At 38.5% G+C, this 24,798-nt stretch overlaps 1 protein-coding gene across 6 annotated transcripts in view; it reads right to left on the reverse strand.

Annotated features, from left to right (window-relative positions):
• The window catches only part of caskin1 (CASK interacting protein 1), a 152,822-nt gene that overhangs the window by 17,406 nt on the left and 110,618 nt on the right, over positions 1-24,798 (reverse strand). For 4 of the 6 annotated variants that reach the window (XM_053648411.1, XM_053648393.1, XM_053648385.1 and 1 more), the window contains 6 exons: positions 23,271-23,365; positions 18,031-18,157; positions 11,533-11,709; positions 5,672-5,752; positions 2,523-2,623; positions 2,205-2,298 (listed from right to left, as the gene is read on the reverse strand). In XM_053648411.1, the coding sequence (XP_053504386.1) occupies positions 2,205-2,298; positions 2,523-2,623; positions 5,672-5,752; positions 11,533-11,709; positions 18,031-18,157; positions 23,271-23,365 (675 nt within the window). The remainder of the gene's footprint in view (positions 1-2,204; positions 2,299-2,522; positions 2,624-5,671; positions 5,753-11,532; positions 11,710-18,030; positions 18,158-23,270; positions 23,366-24,798) is intronic. The other 2 variants (XM_053648402.1, XM_053648419.1) reach the window with 2 other exon arrangements.

Here is a 24,798-nt window from a genome sequence, read left to right on the forward strand (position 1 = left end):
CAGTTCCGCCATTCCCACCTGGCTCTCAGTTCCACGTCCCGCTCATTTCCGCCTCCTGCTCATCTCCTCCTCCTTTAGTCACCTGTTCTTTTTATTGCTTCCGAAGACCACACCCTTCTCTTCCTCTCTCTCTTTTTTTTTTCTTCCGTTAATTAAAACACGGAATGGAACGGACTCCGCCTCTGCGTCACTGTGCAGCTATCCGTTACAAGGTACTTTTCTATATGTCTACCTCTCTGTGTGCTCCAAAACCACCTCTGGTGTTTATTGCCAAAAAGCTCTATTTTGGTTTCATCTGACCATAGAACCCGATCCCATTTAAAGTTCCAGTCGTGTCTGGAAAACGGAGGACGCTTGAGTTTGTTTTTGGATAAGAGTAGAGGCTTTTTTCTTGAAACCCTTCCAAACAACTTTGATGTAGGTGACTTCGGCTTGTAGTTTTGGAGACTTTCTGACCCCAAGACACAACTAACTTCTGCAATTCTCCAGCTGTGATCCTTGGAGATTTTTTGACCACTCGAACCATCCTCTTCACAGTGCGTTGAGACAATATAGACACACGTCCAATTCCAGGTTGATTCATAACATTTCCAGTTGACTAGAATGTCTTAATTATTGCCCTGATGGTGGAAATGGGTATTTTCAATGCTTGTGCTATTTTCTTATAGCCACTTCCCATTTTGTGAAGTTCAACAACCTTTTCCGCACATCACAGCTATATTCCTTGGTCTTACCCATTGATATGAATGACTAAGGGAATTTGGCCTGTGTGTTACCTCATATTTATACCCCTGTTCAAGTCATGCTTGAACAAGTTCCTGTTCCTAGCCACCCAGGTGTACTAAAAAAAAAGTTAAATATCAATGGGAATATGCTTCAAATATATTTTTCTCATATGAATTCATAGGGGTGCCAATAATTGTTGCATGAGTATATTTAACAAAGATTTTTTTTTAATAAACCTGTTTTGTTTGCAGTTGTTTGATATGCATGAGAGCAGAGTATTTTTGTGAATTTTTAAAAACAAAATATCAAAAGGTTAAAAAATAAAGACAATTTTTCACAGCCTTCTTTGCTCATATTTACCAAGGGTGCCAATATTATTGGAGGACACTGTGTGTTTTACACAAACCAACTGAGCAAAAATCATTAGGTAGAAACACAGCCTCTTATTCTGATTCAGCTTTCAGTCGGATTATTATGTAAAACAAGTTATTTGCACCCTGACCTGCCTGTCTGCCTACCTATCTCTATGTCTGCCTATTTACTTATCTATCTATACATCTCTCTGTCTGCCCGCCTATCTGTACATCTGTCTATCTGTACATCTGTCTACCTGTACATCTGTCTATCTGCACATCTGTCTATCTGCCTATATGTACATTTGTCTATCTGCACATCTGTCTACCTGTACATCTGTCTACCTGTACATTTGTCTATCTGTACATCTGTACATCTGCCTATCTGGACATCTGTCTATCTGTACATCTGTCTATCTGTCTACCTGTACATCTGCCTATCTGGACATCTGTCTATCTGTACATCTGTCTATCTGTCTACCTGTACATCTGCCTATCTGGACATCTGTCTATCTGTACATCTGTCTATCTGTCTACCTGTACATCTGCCTATCTGGACATCTGTCTATCTGTACTTCTGTCTATCTGCCTATCTGTACATCTGTCTCTCTGCCAATCCGTACATCTGTCTGCCTGCTTATCTGTTCACCTGTCTATCTGCCTATCTCTACATCTGTCTATCTGCCGATCTGTCTATCTGCCCATCTGTAGATCTTTCTGTACATCTGTCTATCTGCCTATCTGTACATCTATCTGTACATCTGTCTATCTGCCTATCTGAACATCTGTACATCTGTCTATCTGCCTATCTGTACACCTGTCTATCTGCCTGTCTGTCTACCTATACATCCTTCTATCTATACATCTGTCTGTCTACCTTTCTATACATCTGTCTGTCTGTCTGCTTTTCTATACACCTGTCTATCTATACATCACTCTCACTGTCTGCCTATCTATACATCTGTACACATCTGTGTTAGTCTGCCTGCCTGCCTATTCAAACATATGCGTATTCAAAAAATGGCTGTCTCTCTGTCTCTAGGTCTGTTTGCCAATCTATACATCTACCTGTCTGTCTGCCAATCTACATATCTATCTTATTGATCTATCTATAGGTCTATTAACCTTTATTTGTAGTTATGGGTGAATCCACAGATCTGGACTGTTCCAACAGATGCTCTTTAGCCTTCGCTGACTGAGAGAGAACTGTGGCAAGAAGCTGCAGCAAGAACACACAGACACACACACAGACACACACACACACACACAGAGCAATGTTACTCATCAATATCACATGCTTTATTTATTCATCAACACTAACTGGATAGTTTGGCAGCCGATAGGGATTCTGTGACACTGAGGCAAACCTCTGCACATGTACAGTCTTAGAAAAGGTTTTAGAATAGGTGCCGATTTCTCCATCCACCTGCCTGTCAGCCTCACCTTTACTCCCTCTGCATGAGCATGAAGGATGTGTGTGTTGCTCTGTCCGCTGCCTGACGAGCGAGCGCTGCTCGAACTGCTCACACTGCTGCGGTCCCCACCTAGCACAAACACACAATGGCACGCACAAACACACACACAAAAACACACACACACACACACACACAGTCAGTACAGACTGGTGTTGAAAACCCAGAACGAACAGACGGTTGATGCACTGCTGGTACAACGTGAGTACAGACACTCAGACACACACATGCACGATAAGGCAGATGTAAGGTGGTGATAAACTGTGGAAATGAAAATAGATTTCATGAGATTAATCTTACACACACACACACACACACACACACTGAGAGCCAGCTATCTGAATGAACCTTCTGCACATACCTGTGTGTGATATTAAACAAATAAATAAGTAAATATATATATTTTTTAATGTTTTAAACATATCCCTGGTGGGATTCCCCAGGGATATTCTGTCCGATTAAGAGGACAGCAACCAGTTGACAAAATTCACCACAGCCCACTCTGTCCTAATTGTCTACTATAAGCATCTACTATGGTAACACTCCTGTTCAGTCGGACTAAAGGGACATCTTTCCAGAAAAGGAAATATGATCAGTATGATTTTCTGATTTATATCCACGCTTTCATTCTGGCTCAGCAGAAATACAGGAAATCGGCACTCCGACCCAGTGTAGTGTTTTCTGTTAATGTCGATGATGGATGATCGATGATGGATGATGAAAAAATACAGTCGATTCGGAAAATATTCAGACCCCTTCTATTTTTGCACGCTTTATTGTTGTAGATTTAATATAACGTGGATTAAATTGTATTTTGTGGTCATTCATCTACACACAATAACCCATAATGTCAAAGCAAAAAATCTTTTTATTAATATATATATATATATATATATATATATATATATAACATGCAAATGTATTAAAAATCAAAAACTGAAATCTTTCCATTGTGCCCTGCGATGGACTGGCACCCTGTCCAGTGTGTACCCCGCCTTGTGCCCGATGCTCCCTGGGATAGGCTCCAGGTTCCCCGTGACCCTGAAAAGGATAAGTGGTATAGAAGAAGGATGGATGGATGAAACCTTTCCTTAGATAGGTATACGCACCCTTTATTAAGTACTTTGTAGAAGCACATTTGGCAGCAATTACAGCTTTGAGTTTTCTTGAGTCAGTCCCTACAATCTTTGCGCACCTGGATTTGGACAGTTTCTCCCATTCTTCCTGGTAGATCCTCTCAAGCTCAGTCAGGTTGGATGGGGAGCACCTGTGAACTGCCATCTACAGGTATCTCCACTGATGATCTAAGGGGTTCTGGGCTTTGGCTGGGCCACTCAACGACATTCAAAGACTTGTTCCAAAGCCACTCCAGCATTGTCTTGGCTGTATACTTCGGGTCGTGGTTATGCTGAAAGGTGTAGCTTTGCCACAGTCTGATGTCGTGTGCACTCTCGAGCAGGTTTTCTTCAAGGACCTCTCTGTATTTGGCTACATTACTTCCCTCGATTCTGACCAGCCTCCCTGGCCCTGTACTGAGAAGCACCCCCACAGCATAATGCTGCCAACACCAAGCTTCACCATAGAGAGGGGAATTCTCCGATGGTTGTCCTTTTAGCAGATTTTCCCATGTCTTTGGAAGACTTTAGATTGACCAATGGGCTCTTGGTCACCAAGGTTCTTTAGCGCGGTTATGTTTGGCCGGATGGCAGGTCTAAGACGATTCCTGGTGTTTCCAAATTCTTCCATTTCACAACGATGGAGCCCACTGTGCTCCTGCTAACATTTAACTTTGTAGAAATGGTTTTATACCCTTGCCCAGCTCTATGTCTTGACACTATTTGATCGCACTGGTCTACAGAGACTTTCTTGGATTTCATGGCTGGGTTTTTGATACAATTTTTTTTAAATACAATAAATGTGCAAAAAGTGAAGGGATCAGAATAATTTCCAAATCCACTGTATGACTGTCATGCAAATCTGCGCAAATACCATGTGTCTATAGTCCGACTGAAAGTCTACGTATATGATGCCAGGTTTACTCTCACCATATACTATAGGCTGAACTTTGCCATAACATAGCACCATCCTTGTTGAACAAAATTCATACTGCTGTTCAAAGCGCTATAAAAGTCAATTGAAAAATGTGTCCTGAGTCAACATTTGCACTTTTTATTATCTACGCAACTGGCATATATACTTAATATAAGTAACTAGCATCTTCAAGACTCAATATCTTGTCCTGGTGTAAATGTTTGGTGGTCTAGAAAAACCATCAAATGTCGCTGGGGCTGAATTTCATGCCACACAACCACGAAAGATGAAAGAATATTGTTCTGGCCAAAACTGGAGCTTTCTGACATTTTATAACACACTTTGACACCTCAACTTAAAGAAGTCATATTTCATCAGAGTGACACAGAAATGCTTTTATTTATAATTTAACCTTGCCTACCTATTTACTCTCTAAAAAACTCCTTTCTCTCACAGTGAATGTCAGGCTTTGATCAAGTTGTTGGATAGTTACATCCAGTAGCGAAACCGACATAAACCTCATCATTTCAGTTTGTAATTACGTACCAGCTGTTGAAATGTCTGCGATACTCCTGCACCATGGTCAGAATAAAATCTTAAATGCAAATGAGTTGGTATACGTCTACAATGAGCATGCCCTGGATGAGTGAAAACCTTCAGAGACACAGCAGGTCCATACTCTCTCATACCTGAAAACCCTTTCTGACTTTCTTCTACACATCTGTGTGTGCAGTAGGCATGTACCGATATTACATTCTCATATGCAACATTGTGTATCATACCAATAAAGCACGTTTGAACTTGGAACGTGAACTAAACGACAGAGCTGGCCAACCTTGGTGATAAAACACGCTAGCTATTGACGGTATACCGACACAGCATCCTTGTTAACAATGCCGTCCGTGTTGGAAATCGGAGTACATATGATGGAAAACCGATTATATCGGCACATGCCTAGTGCGAGATGGATGGGAAGGCTCCAGGAACACCGAGGAGCATCTGAGGTCAAGCAGGGCGAGCGAGGGATGAGCAAGCGGAGCATTAGAAGGAGAGGAGGAAGAGGAGCGAGTACGAAGGCCCTGCTGTTACCTGCTGCAGGTTTGCGCAGGACCCAGATTTCCTCAGTGCTGCCCCCCTGTGGCCCTCCGGAGGAATCTGAACCCCGAGAACCTTCAACACAGAGAGCAGCGTTACAAACGCGCCACCGTGATACACTCCCGTAGTGTTGCCGAGGACAGTAACGCTGAATTCATTTGAACTTCAGGTTTTGCACCTGTATTTTATGCACTGTATGTTTTTTTTTTTTCAAAGCTGGCTTCTCTTTCTCTCTCTCGCTCTCTCTCTCTGTCTCTCTCTTTCACACACCTGCACTTACATACACAAAGTGCACATTTATATACATTAGTACATAAATATATCAATAACATATATATCTGTGTATACACATATATAAATGCCACAAGGTACAAACACATACACACAAAAATAAATACATATATAATATATACAAAGATATAATTATATATGTGGACAGGTTAGAAACAAGAACAACTGCAGTGCATCATAAGGTCCTTAGGGAATTATAATAATGAAGATTTATATATATACACATGTATGTATATATATATATATATATATATATATATATATATATATATATATATATATATATATATATATATATATATATATATAAAACAGCATTATATAACAAAACACAGCAGGATCTAAATGTCTGAGTGCATATCACACTTTATTAATATCCAGCATTGCGTATTCCCATTAAAGGCATACTTCATGTGGAGACGCTTTTCGGCTGGCTTCTACAAACAACATGACGTAATTGTGGAGTAAATGGACGTGTCATACACATGGTAGATGGATTAAATATGAGCGTGCACGTGCTACGCAACGCAACAAAACCTGTGACAGGTTGTTACGAACAAGCCATGCCCAAGCTGCTTCATTCCAACTTGGATGCGTGGAAAGCTTCTTCCTGGAGTTATGGGAACTGTCCTGAAATTTTAATAGTGCCCCCTGCATTACTGGAGCAGTTGTATGTCACAGCCGGTGTGTAACTGCAGAGTATGTGAGCTTGTATGTTTACAAATGTTTGTGCAACCCTCGCAGATGCCATCTCCACATGAAGTATTCGAAAGTCTTAACTGTGTTACCACTTGAATAAATGCTCAGGCATGTGCTGATGCCAGTAACCTTTGAAAAATCTACAATCCTTTCTGAATATAATGAAGATCACTTACGAAGAATGGAGAATTTGCATTTTTATAGCTTAAGAAGAAAACATCTCTCAGTAGTGTAACTCAGACTGTCAGACCCAACTGTAATTGCCTGGAAAATAAGACTTTATAGCTTTCATTAGCTTGTTAGTAGAGATAAGAAGGTAACAGAAAGCTTAATGTGAGTATTAGTGTGTCCAGGTGACTGGACTTGTATTATAATGCTGAAGATGTTTTTCTGCTCATCTGAGATTCTTCATCAGTTGAATGGCAAGACATTCAGCACTGTTTATACCTGGTTTTCTGATGTCACTTCAACTGATGTCATGGTTTTTTATGATATCATATATCAAAGTGGAACAAACCATTCCTGTACAGAGGGAGACAATGCAAGTATCTATATACTGTATCTGTGCATCTGTCTTAAGATGGAACACACTACTCCTGAACAGGGGTGGAGGTCTTCTCAGTTCTTTAACTGCACCTTCTCATTTTCTTTTCTTACTTCCTTTCCTGGGGTCACAGCGGCTTAGTGGTTAGCACGTTTGATTCACAGCTCTGTGGCTGGGGGTTCGATTCCCACCTCTTTAATTTCAGGACCCCAGGCTTTAGGGGTGTCCTCCCCCAGTCCAAAGACATGTGCTATAAATTGTAGGCTGATTTGAAATTTCCAAATTGTGATTGTGTGTTCGATTGTGCCCCATGATGGATTGGCACTCCCTCTAGGGTGTCCGCTGCCTTGTCCCCTGGGATAAGCTCCAGGCTCCAAGGGCCCTGGTGTAGGATAAGCGGTACAAAGATAATGAAAGGTAAGGCCAAATCAGAGATCCTTGTTATGGATTAAGAAGTCAAGAAGGCATCTATTGAGAAGAACCTCATATATCTATCTAAATTTGGCCCATACCATTCCTGAACAGATGGGGACGATCTAATATATTACTGTTTCCACATTGTCCTGTGTATTTATTGTCTATTTTACACTCATCACTTTATATAGTGCTGTCTCCATGCTACTGAATTGGCTTTAAGAAGGTCTTGTGCACTGTGATGAAGTTCACTAGAGCTTGTTTTGTATTTTTTATCATTACACTCCCAATGCACAGTTCTCTCGCCCAGTTTTTACTTAGTAAAATACCATGAAGTCTGACCCTGATAGTATGTGTAAAGCTTTTATTAACTAAGTATCCCGTGGTTAACTAGGAAATGCCATTCAAGTTCTAAATATAAGCTACAATCCATTCAAGTTTTGGCAATTAACAACTTTTGGGGTTGATTTGGAAGTGATATTGGGTTTCTTTTTGGCAGATTTGGCAACTCTTTCAAGTAGCAAAATGTGATCACAAGTGGTCACTGAAGACGTATTCAGGACACATGAAAATATGTGGTGAGTACGGCTATCCATCTTGGCTCTCGACCTGGGATTGAATCTCCTGAGCTTGGTGTTACTACCAAGTCTGAACAGGGCCTGTCTGTTTGAAGGTAAAGCAAACCATTTCCTGATTAAAAGGAAAGAATCTCATGTCAGTGTCATAATGTCGTTGGTGTGACATCACAGAAGTGAGTCTAAAAATGTATACATTTTCTACCCCTCAAAAGAAGTATCCCAAATGAGCAAAGGAACAAGTTCAACATTATGATGCTATAAGTCTGGACACTATTTTTTACTACTAATTAATTACCTTACAACAGATGGCTGACATATTAAAGGAAAAACCAATGTAAAGTGCCTTAGTAAGGTGCTGGGCCACCACAATCCTCCAACAGCTTCAGTAAGTCCAGAGACATAAGTCTCTGGAATTGTAATGGAGGATTAAACACCATTCTTCCAAAAGATATTCCCACAATTGGTTTTTGATGCGTGTACTGTATGATTGACATCGTTTACATCATCCTCAACAAACCATTCCGTGAGCCCTCACGAATGGAGGCGGGATCAGTCTGGAAGAGACCCGTCCCATTAGGAGAGAATGTTCCATTATAGGATAAAGGTGGTAAGTGGACTCTAAGGGGACACGTGGACTCAAACCATGCTGGCAAAATAGCAGGGCATAACAGAGCCACTGCTTTTTTTTACCTTTAATTTGTCACCATGATATATGTATGCTGTGTGTATTTCTAGTGTAGTTGTGTGATGTTAATCTGATGTGTGTTGTGTCTTTGCTACCATGTTGATCATAATAATCAATAGTCAGTATGACTAGAAACCAACTGCCTTCCTTAGGGTATAATCAGTTTATTCTAGTCAATCAAGATGCAAACGGCAGGCCCAGCATTTAAATACTGTTTTTCATTCTTCCCACGTCAACTTCCCCTTACAACGCAAGGAAAATCTTGAATCTAATAAGACCATAATTGACCTTCCAACAAGAACAACACAGTTCACACAGACTTACACATTCAGGGCAAGATGCAGTTTGCTTTCAGCATTTGATTTTAGGCTCAATTAGGTTGCGTTCTGCCTATGTAATGAGCGTACAGGCTTAAATGTACAGTGGCACAAGGCAACACTCAAAGTCAAGATAAACACTGGAAAAAATGTGAAAGCTGTATCAAACAAGTAGAGCTCAACAGGATAACCCCACCGCTAACAAGTCTTGTCCTTCTTGTAACTAAATCGCATGCCTCAAATGTACTTCAAACAGGAAGGAAGCTGAAGAAAACCTATTTCAGACATTTGACCTTGCTGAGACCTTGACCATTTTTGGATCAATTCCAAAATCTATCACAATGATAATTCCTTATAAATCCTTCAAACATTCAACCACTCGGTCTTGAGATGTGCTAACAATAATTTTGGACACACACATGGACGGTTGGTGGACCATCTAGTGGCGGAGGGATAAAAATGGTCAAAATATGGGAAGTGTGGCTAATTCAGTCTGTACAGGATTTTTGTTGTGATTGATGCGGACAAAAACGATTGATTTTGCGTTGGCTTTTTTCCAAATTTGCGATGCGATTTGCGGAGTTTTTCTCTTTGCGGAAAACTACTCGAATTGGCGAAATTGGAATTACACGAAATTGTTTTGCATGGTCTTTCACAGTGATGTTTATTTGTAAATGAGACTTTTCAGCGGTACTCATGTTCGACGCACGTGCATCAAAGAGGGCTTTGACTGAATGCACGCTGTGATGACATCACATGGTGCGTCATGATGACATCACATGATATCTCAAATCTGTGGAAAATCTGCAATAATTTAGGAAAATTGCAAGCTCCTGCGAACACTGCAGAGTTTCCTTGATTTCACATTCATTTCAAAACCCTGGAGGGACTGCTAAAGGCATATCCCACTGGATTTTACTACAAAGTAAACATTTGAACAATTATCGCCAGTTTTTCACCAGCTTGACAAACTGCAGTTTTTGACTTATTCAATTTAAGCGAGAGAGGGAGGGAGAGAGAGAGAGGGAGAAAGAGACAAGAGAGTCTCATATGAGAACAGTTGTTTATAGTTGCTATAACGTAAGAGAACGACTGTATTGTGGGAATAACTGCAGGTTTATGGCACTGATGAATTTAGTGATGCTTTTTTCTTCTCTGTACAGCATCATATTGTCTTGGTAAACAGCCAGCTTTCGAAACTGGCTTTCAGTGTACTAGCACAGTGAATTAGTGCGGTTCCGACAGCTCTTAACATGGCAGGCAAGGGGACTGTGGACCAAGGGGAAGTGGACGAGGATGCGATATAAACAGTACTGAAATGAGGCCCGGATGTGTTTCGAAGTAAAACAAATTTGCCTTCAATATTTGCTCCAAGGATCAGATGCAGAAGACACGACTGAGACACATGAGAACACACACACATACACACACACACACACACATAGAGTGGATGAAGGCGTGATAGAAGGACTCGGACAAGCATAACAGAAAAGACCGTGAAAAGGCTGTGAGGACACGGCTGGACAAAATGAAACATGTCCTGCTTAAAGCAGCTAAAAGATCAAATTAAATAATAAAAGAGGAAACGTCAAAAAGCATGTTTCAGAAAATGTCAAGGAATGTCTGAAATTTGCTTCATTTTAGTAGAACAATAAGTAAGATCCATTTCTAAACATTCCTTAAAGTTTTAAGAAATCAGTAAAGGATTATTATTATTATTATTATTATGATAATAATAATAATAATAATAATAATAATAATAATACTACAGTCAGGTACAAAACTCTGAGTGCACTAAACTGGAACTCATCTTTCATTGGTTTTTAAACACTACAGTATTTTCCAAGTAAAATTTCATCTGCCTCTAAAACAGCACTTCAGCACGTCTAGTTTAGTGTTTGTCCCATTAGTGTTGCAGTAGGGTTAGCACTGTCTTGTTTTCTGAGCTGAATCACCTTGCTCCACTTCTGCTCCTAATTTCTCTGGCAGGCTTGAAAAATTTCTTGCATAGTAGTCGTTAAGTAACGATGTTAAAGCTTCAAGGAGCTTCTGCTTATCTATAATAATTGTCATTTCTACTAGAGCCACAAGAGATTTTAATGCCAACTAACATCGTGTCTGTAAATTTTCTTTCATTGCTAGAGTAGACTAATTCTTAAATGATTCTGCTGTCCACGTCACCACATCTACACGTCTTAAAACATACCGTTTTGGATGTATAATAGACAGAGATGATGTGTCCAGACTTTTGGACCTGACTGTATTAATAATAATAATAATAATAATAATAATAATAATAATAATAGTGGAGAGTCAGTGTCCTGTACCTTTCTGGCTGATCGGCTCGGCCGAGCTGTTTTGTGAACTTTTATAGCCAAAGGAAGTGAAAAGTGGCTGATGGGATAGTGGCAGGAAATGACACGATTCTCCGTTCACCATGGCGACGGCGGGAGACACACACACACTCGCCGGCGCGATAGTGTGATACTGTTCAGTACAAATAACTAAACCAGCAAAAAAATAAAAATATGCAAAAAATTATAAATAAATTTTTTTAAAAAAAAGAGAGAGAGAGAAAATCAAAGATGCAAAAAAACCCCACAATACAACCAAAATATCAGCAACACTGAACCCTTCTGCTCTGTTCAAAAATGACCTGTTACAATACGCGATCAATTACAAATATAATGTTGTAATGTTCAGTTTAGTTAAAGAGGTAAAACTATTAAAGTGTCTCATTTCTTCCGTTTTTTTATTTTCATTCCCAGCTGTGCGCACGCACACACACACACACACACACACACACCTGCTCTACACTGCAGTTATGCTCGATGTGTGACGCCAGCAGCTACGCAAGCGACCTTCCACACATCTGGAGGATTAAAAGCTCTGTGCACTAGCGAGATGTCAGCGAGGAAACATACCTCACGAGTGCTTGTAACAGTAATCCCTTTTTTGACCACTTCCCCTAATATTGCAGTGAAGATGGCATGAGCTGAGAAGGAAGTGATAATGTATTTCTTCAGAAAATGGTCGAAACACCAAACTAGATGGCAGGTTGGTCGGAGATCCTTCCAATGAGAGAAACAGATTCCAAGCAAGTATCTATATAGCTAATTCTAATCCCTAATCCTAATGCTGTGTGTTCGTGGTGCCTTGTAATGATTTCCTACCTCGGGACGTTCGACGTGCAAAGTCTAGGGAAAGAAACACGGACGCCTCCACAAAAGCGTGTCTTTTGTTTGCTCTGTCATAGCACGTAAAGCTTATAAAAAGCTACTTTAACCTCATTTTTACAGTTACAGGCTTGAGTGGCTGTTAGTTCTGTTCTACTACAGTAGCTTCAAACATTCAAGCAACATGCATTCTGGACCTGAAACTGCAGTACAGCAACAACAGCGGACAAGAGCGAGGAGCTTAACAGCAAGCAAGCCGTCTATCGTTATTGATAACTCTAATGTTGATGATTCTATCCTTCTCAAAATGGCGATCAGTGTGTTCAGTGTTATAGATTTAACCAAGTACAGTGTCTGTATATGAACTAATCTAAAGCCAATACTGCATAAACTAATTTAAAAGTAAAAAAATGGTACGTTGCACTGTTCAGTGTGAGCGGCCATGTTGATTTGACGTCACGCCGTAAACAGGGAAGGAACCGGTAGTTGAGAAGACTACCCCCAAGTTGACGAATTAAAATTTCAAGAGTTGAGTAGTTTTTGTGTTTTTTTTAAACCATTTGTAGGGAATGTTTGCCCCTACATTCACACTAGCAAGTGACAAAGCTTTGTAAAAAATTACGTGGTAAAGTGACAAATCCAAACGACTGGCTTGAATGATTTCTCAGATGAATCTTATAGCATGTGCGCTCCAGCGTTTCTTCAGTTCCTCACTCACAGCTTTATTTCCTAGCTACAAATAGTTCCCATTTACTATTCGACATCCAAAACTGGGGAAAACAACAACAACAATGTATAACTGTGGCTTCATCTTATCCTGTCATATTTGACATGTGTTTAGAGATATTACAAAGAAAAATAAAGCTTGGAAGGAAGGAGCAGAGATTGTTGGTGCCTCTGGTGAATAAATGTAGCTAGTCAAGTTAGCTAGTTTTACTAATCTGCCAATGAAACTAGAATGAAATCTAGTATACAACGTAAATCAAACAACACATTTAAAGACTGATTGGTGCGTTATTTTGTCTGTGCTTAACTAGTTCTAATTTGAAGCTATTTATAGCTACTACCTTTTCTCACGGGAACCAAAAGCAAAAAACCCTGGACAGTGCACGCTCACAAACTGATGAGCGACTTGTCACTTGTGAGTGTGAAGGTCGGGTAACCACTAAAACTAAATTTCCCCAATCACAACTCAAACCCGAACCCCTAACACTTAACACTAAACCAGACATATTGAACTGCAATGTACAGTGGTGCTTGAAAGTTTGTGAACCCTTTAGTATTTTCTAAATATCTGCATAAATATGACCTAAAACATCATCAGATTTTCACAAGTCCTAAAAGTAAATAAATAAAGTAGACAAAAATATTATACTTGGTCATTTATTTATTAAGGAGAATGATCCAAAATTACATATATTAAGTATGTGAACCTCTAGGATTAGCAGTTAATCTGAAGGTGAAATCAATGGGATGACAATCAGGTGTGAGTGAGTGTCCTGTTTTATTTAAAGAACAGAGATCTATCAAAGTCTGATCTTCCCAACACGTTTCGGAAGTGTATCATGGCACGAACAACGGAGCTTTCAGAGGACCTCTGAAAAAGAGTTGTTGATGCTCATCAGGCTGGAAAAGGTTACAAAACCTTCTCTAAAGAGTTGGACTCCACCAATGCACAGTCAAACAGACTGTACAAATGGAGGAAATTCAAGATCACTGTTACCCTCCCCAGGAGTGTTCTACCAGCAAATATCTCTCCAAGAGCAAGATGTGTAATAGTCTGCTAGCTCACAAAGGAGCCAGGGTAACTTAGCAACTTAGCTAATGTCCACCTTCAAGAGAACATTGAATAACAATGGTGTGCATGGCAGGGTTGCAAGGAGAAAGCCACTGCTCTCCAAAAAAGAACAATTCTGCCAATCTGCAGTTTGCTAAAGATCACATGGACAAGCCAGAAGGCTATTGGGAAAATGTTTCATGGACAGATAAGATCAAACTAGAATTTTTGGTTTAAATGAGAAGTATTATGTTTGGAGAAAGGAAAACACTGCATTCCAGCATAAGAACCTCATCCCATCTGTGAAACATGGTGGTGGTAGTATTGTGGTTTGGGCCTGTTTTGCTTCATCTGGGCCAGGACCACTTGCCATTGATGGAACAATGAATTCTGAATTCTAAAGGAAAATGTCAGGACGTCTGTTCATGAACTGAATCTCATGAGAAAGTGGGTCATGCAGCAATACAATGAAACTAAAAACATACTAGTCGTTCTATCAAAGAATGGGTAAAGAAAAATAAAGTTAATCTTTTGGAGTGACCAAGTCAAAGTCCTGTACTTAATCCAGTGGACATGTTGTGCAAGGACCTGAAGCAAGCAGTTCATGTGAAGAAACCCACCAACATCCCAGAGTTGAAGCTGTTCTGTACTGAGGAACGGGATAAAATTCCTCCAAGCCGATGTTCAGGACTGATCAATAGTTACCGGAAATGCTTAGTTACAATTATTGCTACACAAGCGGGTCACACCGAATACAAAGGTTCACATACTTTTGCCATTCACAGCTATGGAATATTGGATCATTTTCCTCAATAAGTAAATGACCAAGTATAATATTTTTATCTCATTTGTTTAACTGGGATCTCTTTAACTACTTGTATGAAAATCTGATGACGTTTTAGGTCATATTTATGCAGATATATAGAAAATTCTACTTTACACAAACTTTCAAACACCACTGTACTTGATTTATAAAGGTTACAAAATAGGCTATACAATTTAATAATGAAACGTCACTCATCACTCCTAAGTACAGAACAGAAGGGTTAAAAACAGCAAATCATAAAAGGAGATAAAGAATAATTTTAAACTAGTAAATGTTTGTGAACCTTTGGACAGATTAAATAAGCACAACCACTACACATATAGTGCATCACATACATACATATATGTATAGAAATACTGGAAATGAGAATGCAAAATATTATAAATATAAGACATATGTACAGACATAAATATTGATGTAATAAATGAATAAATAAATGTATGTGATATTGGTAATGGTATCTTGGTAACACAGGGCCGGTGCACACCATTCTGTCACTCTCCGAAAAAGAAACCCATTGTAATTATAAAAACTGTATATGGGGAAAGAAATTTCTGGAACCAAGATGGCTGAAAAGTAGACGTTGCACCGGCACTGTTTAAACAATAAGTATTAACTTAGACAAAGGTTATTACAAAGTCTCTGTTAGTGTTTGATGGCAGATGAAATAAACACAGTTGATCGTTGTGCACACAGACCGTCAGATCTGATGGTATGGCATTGAAGCATGAATCACACCGAACATGGAAAGAACAGATGATACACTGCTGAGACTTTACAACAATATTACTGCAGATTCATGACATTAACTGGAAGCACAACCGGAATCAGAATTATAATCCAAACTAGAAACAGAGCCGGAACCTGTCTAAGAAATCAGAACCACAATTAGAACAAGGATCAGTACCAGATACAAATACAACAGCAAAAGAACCTGAACCACAACCAAAAAGAGATTAAGACAAATAAATAAAACAAAAACTGTATCCATATGTCAGTGCAATAAATACAGAACCAGATCCGAAAGCAGAACCAGAACAAGAAGAAACCAGATGCAGAACCCAAAAAAACAACAACAACATAACTGGGATGAGAACCAGCATCAGAATAAGAACATGGAACAGAGCAGAACAAGAAACTTATAACTAAACGGATCAACCACAATTAAACTAAATACAGAAACAAATCCAAGAGAAAATCAAGAACCAAAACTAGAATCCAAACTGAGAAGAGAACAAAGACCAGAACTAAAACAGATCATGGACCAAAACCAGCATCAAAACTAGAGCAAGAACCAGAACCAGAAGGAGGGGCAAGAACTAGAACTAAAACAATAAGATAACCAAGAACTAGAAGCAGAAGAACCAAAAACAAAAAACAGAAGCAGAAACACTCTATGTTAGTGAAAAGGGTTCTGCATAGGAAAAGCAGTGAATAAGGGTTAAACAGGAACAGATTCAACAGCAGTACATAATCAAAGAACATTTAATTGAAACCGTTTCTATTCTGACTGGAATTCAAACAGCATGTTGTTGAAGAACAGTTGATACACATCTCCAATGATAAACAATGAAATCTGCAACACAGCTGTTCAGCAGACAGCTGGATTCCACCACTGCTTACTGTAAGCTGACATCTGCATGTCTTCTTCTGTTTGTTCCTCTGCGGCTATTCTTCTAAAGTTGTATTTCTACAGCTCTTCTTCAGTGGTTGTTCTTTTATGTCTGTTCTTCTGTGCTTGTTGTTCTTACACTGTCCTTGTTCTGCAGTTGTTTTTCCATAGTTGTTCTTCTGTGGCTTTTCTTCTGCGATAGTTCTACTGCAGGTGTTCTGCAGCTGTTCCTCTGTGGTTGTTTTGCAGTTGTTCCTCTGTGGTTGTTCTAAAGCAGCTGTTCTACTGTGGTTGTTCTTCTGCAGTTGGTCATCTGCATCTGTTCTTCTGCAGCTGATCTACTGCAGTTGTTCTTCTGCAGTTGCTCATCTGCAGTTGTTCTTTTGCAGTTGGTCACCTGCGGTTGTTCTTCTGCAGCTGCTCTTTTTTCAGTTGTCTTTCTGTGGCAACTTTTATGTGTCTCGTCCCCATAGTTGGTTTTTTTGCAGCTGTTCTTCTGCGACAGTACTTCTGCAACTGTCCTTCAGCCCTTGTTCTTCTGTAGCTGTTCTTGTTTTTTGTGTGGTACCAGACCTCATTGTATATAGCTTACATGTATGTTTTTGTCCAAAAAAGATCCCTATACCACTCAATTTAGACCTCTCCAAATCCTCCTATCAATTTATAGACCACATTACATGGCGCAAAAAACACACAATGCTGCATCTCCGTCTAGTGAGAAAACACTAGGAAAACAACTAAAGCTGCTCTTCTGTATCTGTTCTTCTGCAGCTGTTCTTTCATGGTTCTTCTTCTGCAGCCGTTCTTCTGCACTTGTGCTTCTGAGGTTGTTCTTTCATTGTTGTATTTTCAAGCTTGTTCTTCTGTGGCTGTTCTTCTGCTGTTGTTCTTCTGTGGTTGTTCTTGATTATTCTGTATTACCAGACCTCTTCTTTCTTACATAGCTTCCATTTACATTTTAACCAAACAAGATCTCTGCGCCACTTTGTTTCCCCAAAACTCTCTTTATTCACCACTGAACCACTTAGACGGAGCAAACAGCTTCAGTAAACCGACAGTTTTTACAGGATGTTATATTGCATCTCCCACTAGTGAAGAATACTGATGAACTGAATGGAAAACATGAAGAATTTTGCGATAAAACAACATACCGATAAATAAGCAACGTGTTGCAACCACTGTTTTCAATATTTAAATTGAGACATTAAAAAGAAACTCGAGTGTAATCAAGTGCTATTAAGAATAGCACGTTATACTTAATTAATTATATGAGTGTATAAAATAGACTTTTTGTGCCAGCGTTTTGTTATAGTGTATGTAAGCTATTAGCATTCAAGACACCGGCCATGTAGCGTTAGTGTTGATGTGTGTGTGTGTGTGTGTGTGTGTGTCTACAGCACTGAGCAGGTCTAAAAATTCTTTCCTCTTCCCTACCTGTAGCACCCGGCCTCTTGCTAATCACCTCCACTATGCTCGAAGGGAAGTAGCCGACTCTGTCATTTCCTGTTCGGTTGTCATGGATGCAGCCTTTCCACCGTCCATCAGAGTGCTGCTCCAACACCTAGAGGACAAAAATGTAATAATAACATTAACAAAATTGTCACATAATTCAAATAAAAAAGCAGCAGGATGTTCGAAACCATTCATATTTCTCATACTTCTTATTTTATTCCTTAAAATGTCTCTTGACATTTTTTACAGCTTAACATTCAGATGCCATTCAAACTACATCTCAAAGATCTTCTATGTGAGAAGTAAGGTATGTGTTTGTTCAATTAAGGTACACGTTTGTCCTGAAATTGATTTTGCACATCTTCACAAAGGGTGTCAATAATTCTAGAGTTGACTGTATTCAGTAATATTGTAACATATGCATATACACAAGATGCTAATGGTGACAAATGACATCTGCACAGCAGGTGTGTGTTCATGATTACTATAAATTGACATACAGATGTGGCCTTTAAAAATGAGAGTTTTTTTTCACGCGGTGTCACGCGATTCATCACGTGTGATCACACAGTATACTGCAGGCATGGCTCTAAGAATTTAAATTAATTTGTTGTGCTTCACACAATAACCACCAGGTGGCGCATGGAACAACATACTGTAGCTGAACACAGTCCAATGAAAATGGAATATGTGGTCGAATGGTTGGTTCACATGAAAATATTACGTTTCTCATCAAAACTTATGATAAAGCTAATTTTAAAAAGTTTCTAATTACAAGATTATGTAAAACATAAAGTGAGTGTGATTCTTGTAGTACCGGTACAATAACTATAGTATTTAATTCAAGGAGGTTTTATATGTGTGCTAGTATAGTGCAGCGGTAACATGCAGGTTTACTATGCCAGTGAATGGGGTTTGAGCCAGGGCTCAACTAAATGTTTTTTAAATGAGCGGGGTTTTTTCACTGTAGAAAGTTCATCAAGGTAACGTTGCATGAATTCCGCATGAACACTAACTGGAGGCCCATGCGAATTACAAAGATTCAGGTGATGGACTATTAGCAAGTTATTGTCGTTAATTCGTATAATTCCGACAATTATTACTTTTTTTTCACTATTTAGCTGTTTTTTATTTTAAGGATCTAATAAATTGCATATTTAAAATTATTTTATTATACTATAATTTTAAGTATGAATACTTATTTTTTAAGTGTGCATGCCAAAATTTAAGTACACATACTTAGAAATAAATACACAGGAAATCCACACAAGCCCAGGAGGAACCATGAAACACTACAGAAGTGACCACAGTTCAGCATTGAACCTGCAACCCTTGGAACATAAAGTATTAACATTACCCATTATGCCAACTTGGCACTGCACTCAGTCATCACACCTTAGGTTTTTACCATTCCTTATATATCAATTTGAGCATGTGAATCATTTTGAAACACTTAAATCATCCAATTTATTCATCCTGGTCAGAGTCACACGAGCCAGCTAAAATTTAACTAGCTTACACTATGGATTAATTTATCAGTAAAAATATGTACAAATTCTAAACAACAAGTATGCAAAGAGTACTTAAAATTATAGTATGCATACTTATTTGTTAAGTTCGACCACAGAATCACTATACCAGTTCGAGCCTCAGCTCAACTAGCAATTCTTTAAATGAGTAGGGTATTTTTCACTGTAGTAAGTTCATCAAGGTAACACTGAAGGAATTCCGCATGAACAACACTGACTGGAGGCCCATGCCAAATTAGAAAGAGTCAGGTGATGGACTATAGGCAAGTTATTGTCATTCATTTGTACAATTATTATGTTTTTTCCACTATTTAGCTGTCTTTTTATTTTAAGGATCTAATAAATTGCATACATAAAAGTGACATTTTTGTGATTTTTAGGTTATTCGTCATTTAGTACAGCTTCTGACCATCAAATCAAAACAGACTTGTGATTTGATGACATAATGCTTATTTATTCAGAAACAAAAGTAACTAAATACAAAAATGCTACTTTAAATTTGAACTCTGACAGCATGCTTTCAGTTGATTGAGGCCCCATTTATATTTTTGATGAGCTGCAGACATATTCAAGACAACTCTATTAAATATTTTTGAATTTAATATATAAATGTGTTTTATTCACAAGTGTCATGTTTGTGATTTTTATTCGTTATGTAGAATATTTAGATCAAGCAATGTCCAGAAATAGGTGCATTTTTATAGCCTACTATTTAATTTTCCCGTTTCACTTTTATTTAACTGTAGATCAAAAAAGAAAGGAATCCTTTGTAACATTATTTTACAATGACAGAAATCACTGCCTATTGCAAATGCAGTTTGACTTTTTCCATCTTCAGAATATTGAAAGAATCATATTCATGCTAGGGGAAAAAACAGGTTTCTATATTGTTTGCAATTTTATAATGAGTCTTATTGAGCAACTGATAATTTCTTACTGACCTATTTCACTGTCCCGCCAGTTACAATTGTGACCAAGAATTTTTTTTTAAAGTTAGTGAATGTACCACTAACTCTTTAAAACCTTTTTTTTTTTTTTAGAAAAGGAATGCAGTATGTTTAATTGGGCAATCTAGGGAGTAAATTGCATATGCTGTAGCTTCTATAGCTTTGGATTCACATGCAAATGTACTGGGCGATTAATACGTAATTATCATCTTTAAGTAATCTTATCTTTTGGCTCGTCAAATTGAAGGGGAGGAGCAGAAGCATAAAATTTGGAGAGTCACATAAATTCTATCCAGGTCAAGTAATTTGTATGTATTTGCAGTCTATGACATCACAATGGAGGCAAAGGCATTTTACTCAAAGAGAAGTGCTGCGGAGAGGTGATAATAGTTGAGGGGAAGGGGAGATCCACGTGTAACTGGTGAAAAAGTTGCAGGATTCATCCTCTTCAAAAACACAAAGAATTTCTTTGTTGCTGAACCCAATCCTATGGAAGCCCTAAGTGGCCACGTATTATTATTATTTTCTTTGCATTTATCCTTTTATTTACAATTTTCACATCTTTTATATGATATAAATGATGCTGACAGTTTTTGAGTCTTCCTCATTTTTTTTTTAGCTGGAAACCCCCACAGATACCTTTTCTTTCAGCAGAGGGAAAGTTTGAAATTATGGCCCTGTGCCATGCATGGGGTTTATGCATGTAAAAAAATAGGTTGGTGGTGCTGCCATCCTTATGCAGGTCTGCAAATATAATCATTAGCAGCTCAGTAGTTAAGATGTTGAACTAGTGATCGGAAGGTTGTGAGTTCCAATCCCAGCACTGCCTAACTGCCACTATTGGACCCTTGAGCCCTTAAACCTCAAATGCTCAGTTGTATAAGTTAGAGAAATGTAAGTCGGTCTAGATAAGGTTGTCTGCGAAATGCAGTAAATGTAAATAGAGTTCCAGGATCTTTCTGTCAGTCTCTTGTTTTTGTAAACAAGCGGGCCATTTGCACCTGTGCATGGGATTTGGTGTGGATCATTCCTGCTATTGTTTTGGCCAAGACGCTTTCACACCTCCAACATGTAGGTCGGTTGGTCAGGGAGAGCTGAACTCTCATAGGGCAGCTGTTCATTGAGGATAAAGACGTGGTGGAAAGTAAAAGTAATAGTTTTAATAATTGAGTAAGAGTAATAAAGTATACGATGAGAAGACTACTTAAGTTACTAGTTACTTTGGATCTGATTAAAATCAAGGGAAAATCTTGAATTTCAGACTATATGGAGAACTCTGTGTGTGTGTATGTTTGTGTGTGTGTGTGTGTGTGTATGTGTGTGGGTGTGTGTGTGTTGACACGCTCGCTTCTTCCCCCTCTCCAGGACGCTAAAAACGTGAGCGGTTGTTGTTTCAGACCACTGCAGCACATCGCGAGGCTCGTGACCTCATTGTACATCATTTAAACTAATTATTAAAACAACATATATTCATTCATATTTAACAGTAACAGAGGAACGGCACTGAATGTAGTGAAGTAACAGTACATTTCTATGATTAAAAATGAACTTCAGTAAGAGTATAAGTATGGCCAGTTAACTATTAAAAGTAATTTTTTTCAATAAGTTACTGAAGTAAATGTAATGAAGTAAATGTTACTCCCCACCTCTGGGTATCCGTGATAGTCAGGATGTGTAAATCACAACACGTTTGATAAATGCCGCCATATGTGTAAATTAATACATAAACTGTTTGAATATTTGGTTTAATTTTGATCGATTCACACAGTACGGTACAATAACTCAATTCAATCAATTTTTTTTTCAGTGTGTGGACTTCTGTGTTCAGTTTAAACCAGTTCTTAAATAACTTTTAATCTAAGAAAAAAAGCAAACATTTCCATTGGCTATAAAGGAGAAGATGGAATTCATTCAGCGTTCATTACCTTGAGGAACTTTCTACAGTGAAAAAACACCGCTCATTTAAAAAAAATTAAACTGAGCTAAGACTCGAACCCCAGTCTCTAGCATACTAAACCTGCATGTTACCACTGTGCTACACAAATACACATACCCAAATTTTGTTTATCGTATGTGTTGATGAGAAACGTAATATTTTGATGTAAACTACACGTTATTTTTTTTCTTAAATCTAACCGACCACACATTCCATTGTTTTCAGGCTTGAGAATGTTTAATATGTTCTGCTGCTTGTTGCGGAACGGTTCTGAGAGAGGTTCACAGATCTGCAAGCCAAGGACAAGCAGATCATGGGCTTCAGTACAAGAAACAGAACCGTTAGGTTGGTAAAAGATATGTGTATACAGTATATGTCCAGGCAGAACTACTGTATCTACTAGCAAGCCGTGTTTATTCAAATGAAACATGACTGTCCCCTACTGGTCCTGTATGTCCTGTGCTCGCAGCACGCGCGTGATTCTTCATCATACCGCATGAAATCGTAGGTTTCCTTTGATGCGCATTTTTAATGCAACAAAGCACGAGCAACAGTGCCCTCTGTAATTTGATCTTAAAAAGACACTACACACTAGAGTTATGAGTCAACCCAGTCTCACAGGAAAAAAATGTTCACGTGCAACTTATGTATCTGGTGCCAACAATGAATAAAAAACATCTCCAAAAACGTCTGTTCATCTATCTGCCTGACCCTCCGTGTTTTTTCTAGTTTCTTCTAAAAACGTGTTATAGACAAAAAGACAGACAGATCCTGTAGATACACAAATAGATAAATAGTAACCGGTCTTACCGTGATGACGTCTCCTGCTTTAATGTTGAGGCTCGTCAGGTCGTAGTTGTTGCAGTAATCCTTAAGAGCCCTGACCTGCAGAGCCGCAGATGCATCTACACACACACACACACACACAGTAAAACAGTTCCTCCTTACAGTAAAAGGTAAAAAAAAAAAGTGTTCCTGTCCACAGACTGAAACTGTGCTGAGTCGAAATCATGAAAGAAGCCTAAAGCATATCATCTAATAATAATTACAATATTATCATACTGACAACGAGTAACCAAATCAAGACACCGCAGCAATTAACACTAGGATAGGAGCATCCATGGGTTCATGTCTGAATGAATATGGTGCCATTGTAACAATATAAAGGAATAATTAATTAATTAATATATAGCAATAAAATCAGCTCCAGAATTATTGTGCCCCTTGATTAAGATGTTTTTGAAATCTAACCAATAACTAGGGTAAATTAATTCTAAGAAGAAAAAAAAACATTTATTTATATATATATATATATATATATATATATATATATATATATATATATATATATAAATTTACGCCACACACATTAATGCACCCCTTGCATTTACTTCGCACTACAGAATCACTTCAGATTAGAGGTTGACTGATTATCGGCATAAATTCACACCGGTAGTTTCTCCCGGTTGCGTCCGTGGTAGGATCGGCCGAGACGAGTCCGCTGTCATTATACAAGGCGAGAGCGGCCATTAGAGTCGAAATAAAAACTATCACTGACAAATTTTGAAGTGCTATTTGAAGTGTTTTTTTTCCTCTTCATTTTGGAGGTCTCTATTTTCATTTGTTATTTGGAGTGTTACTTTTTGGTTCAGTGTGGCTTAGGGCTGCACGATTATGGCTAAAATGATAATCGCGATTATTTTGATCAATATTGAGATCGCGATTATTTATCACGATTATTCCTTGATTTTAGGGACAACATATTTTTATTGCACTTTCACATTTAAATAAACAGACCGCTGCTTTCACCTCCATGTTGTGCTACATTCCTGCTAATGTACAAATCATTGCATCAAATTAGACTTATCCTTAAAGAGCATCATCTCATAGAAGCAAACTATAAATAAAATTGTACCCAAAATATAGGATAAGTCAAAATAAAAATGCCATCAACCAAATATAACAATATGCAACCAAATGAAAACAATTCAGTCATATGCAGAAAAGACAATAACAGTGTTTACAGGAGAGACGCAGCTAAATCACCCAATAGAGAGGTGCAGGGACGACGTCATTTTGTACCAGAAGCTGTAAGTTAGCATCACACTGGTTACCTCGACAAAAAACAGGATTTCCCCATAGGCTTTTGGATTATTAGAAAAAATAATCTCTGTGATCAAAAGTTTACAATACTAACATGTTTTGTCCATCAAGATAATTTTCACAAATCAACACAACATTTATGAAGTTTGAAGCCTCAATACAATCCCCAGAAATAAAAAGCTAACGTACGCTATAAACGAAAAACACCACGGTAGCTCGACTTCACAATCACCAT

The sequence above is a fragment of the Ictalurus furcatus genome, chromosome 2 (assembly GCF_023375685.1).
Source record: "Ictalurus furcatus strain D&B chromosome 2, Billie_1.0, whole genome shotgun sequence".
Taxonomy (NCBI): domain Eukaryota; kingdom Metazoa; phylum Chordata; class Actinopteri; order Siluriformes; family Ictaluridae; genus Ictalurus; species Ictalurus furcatus.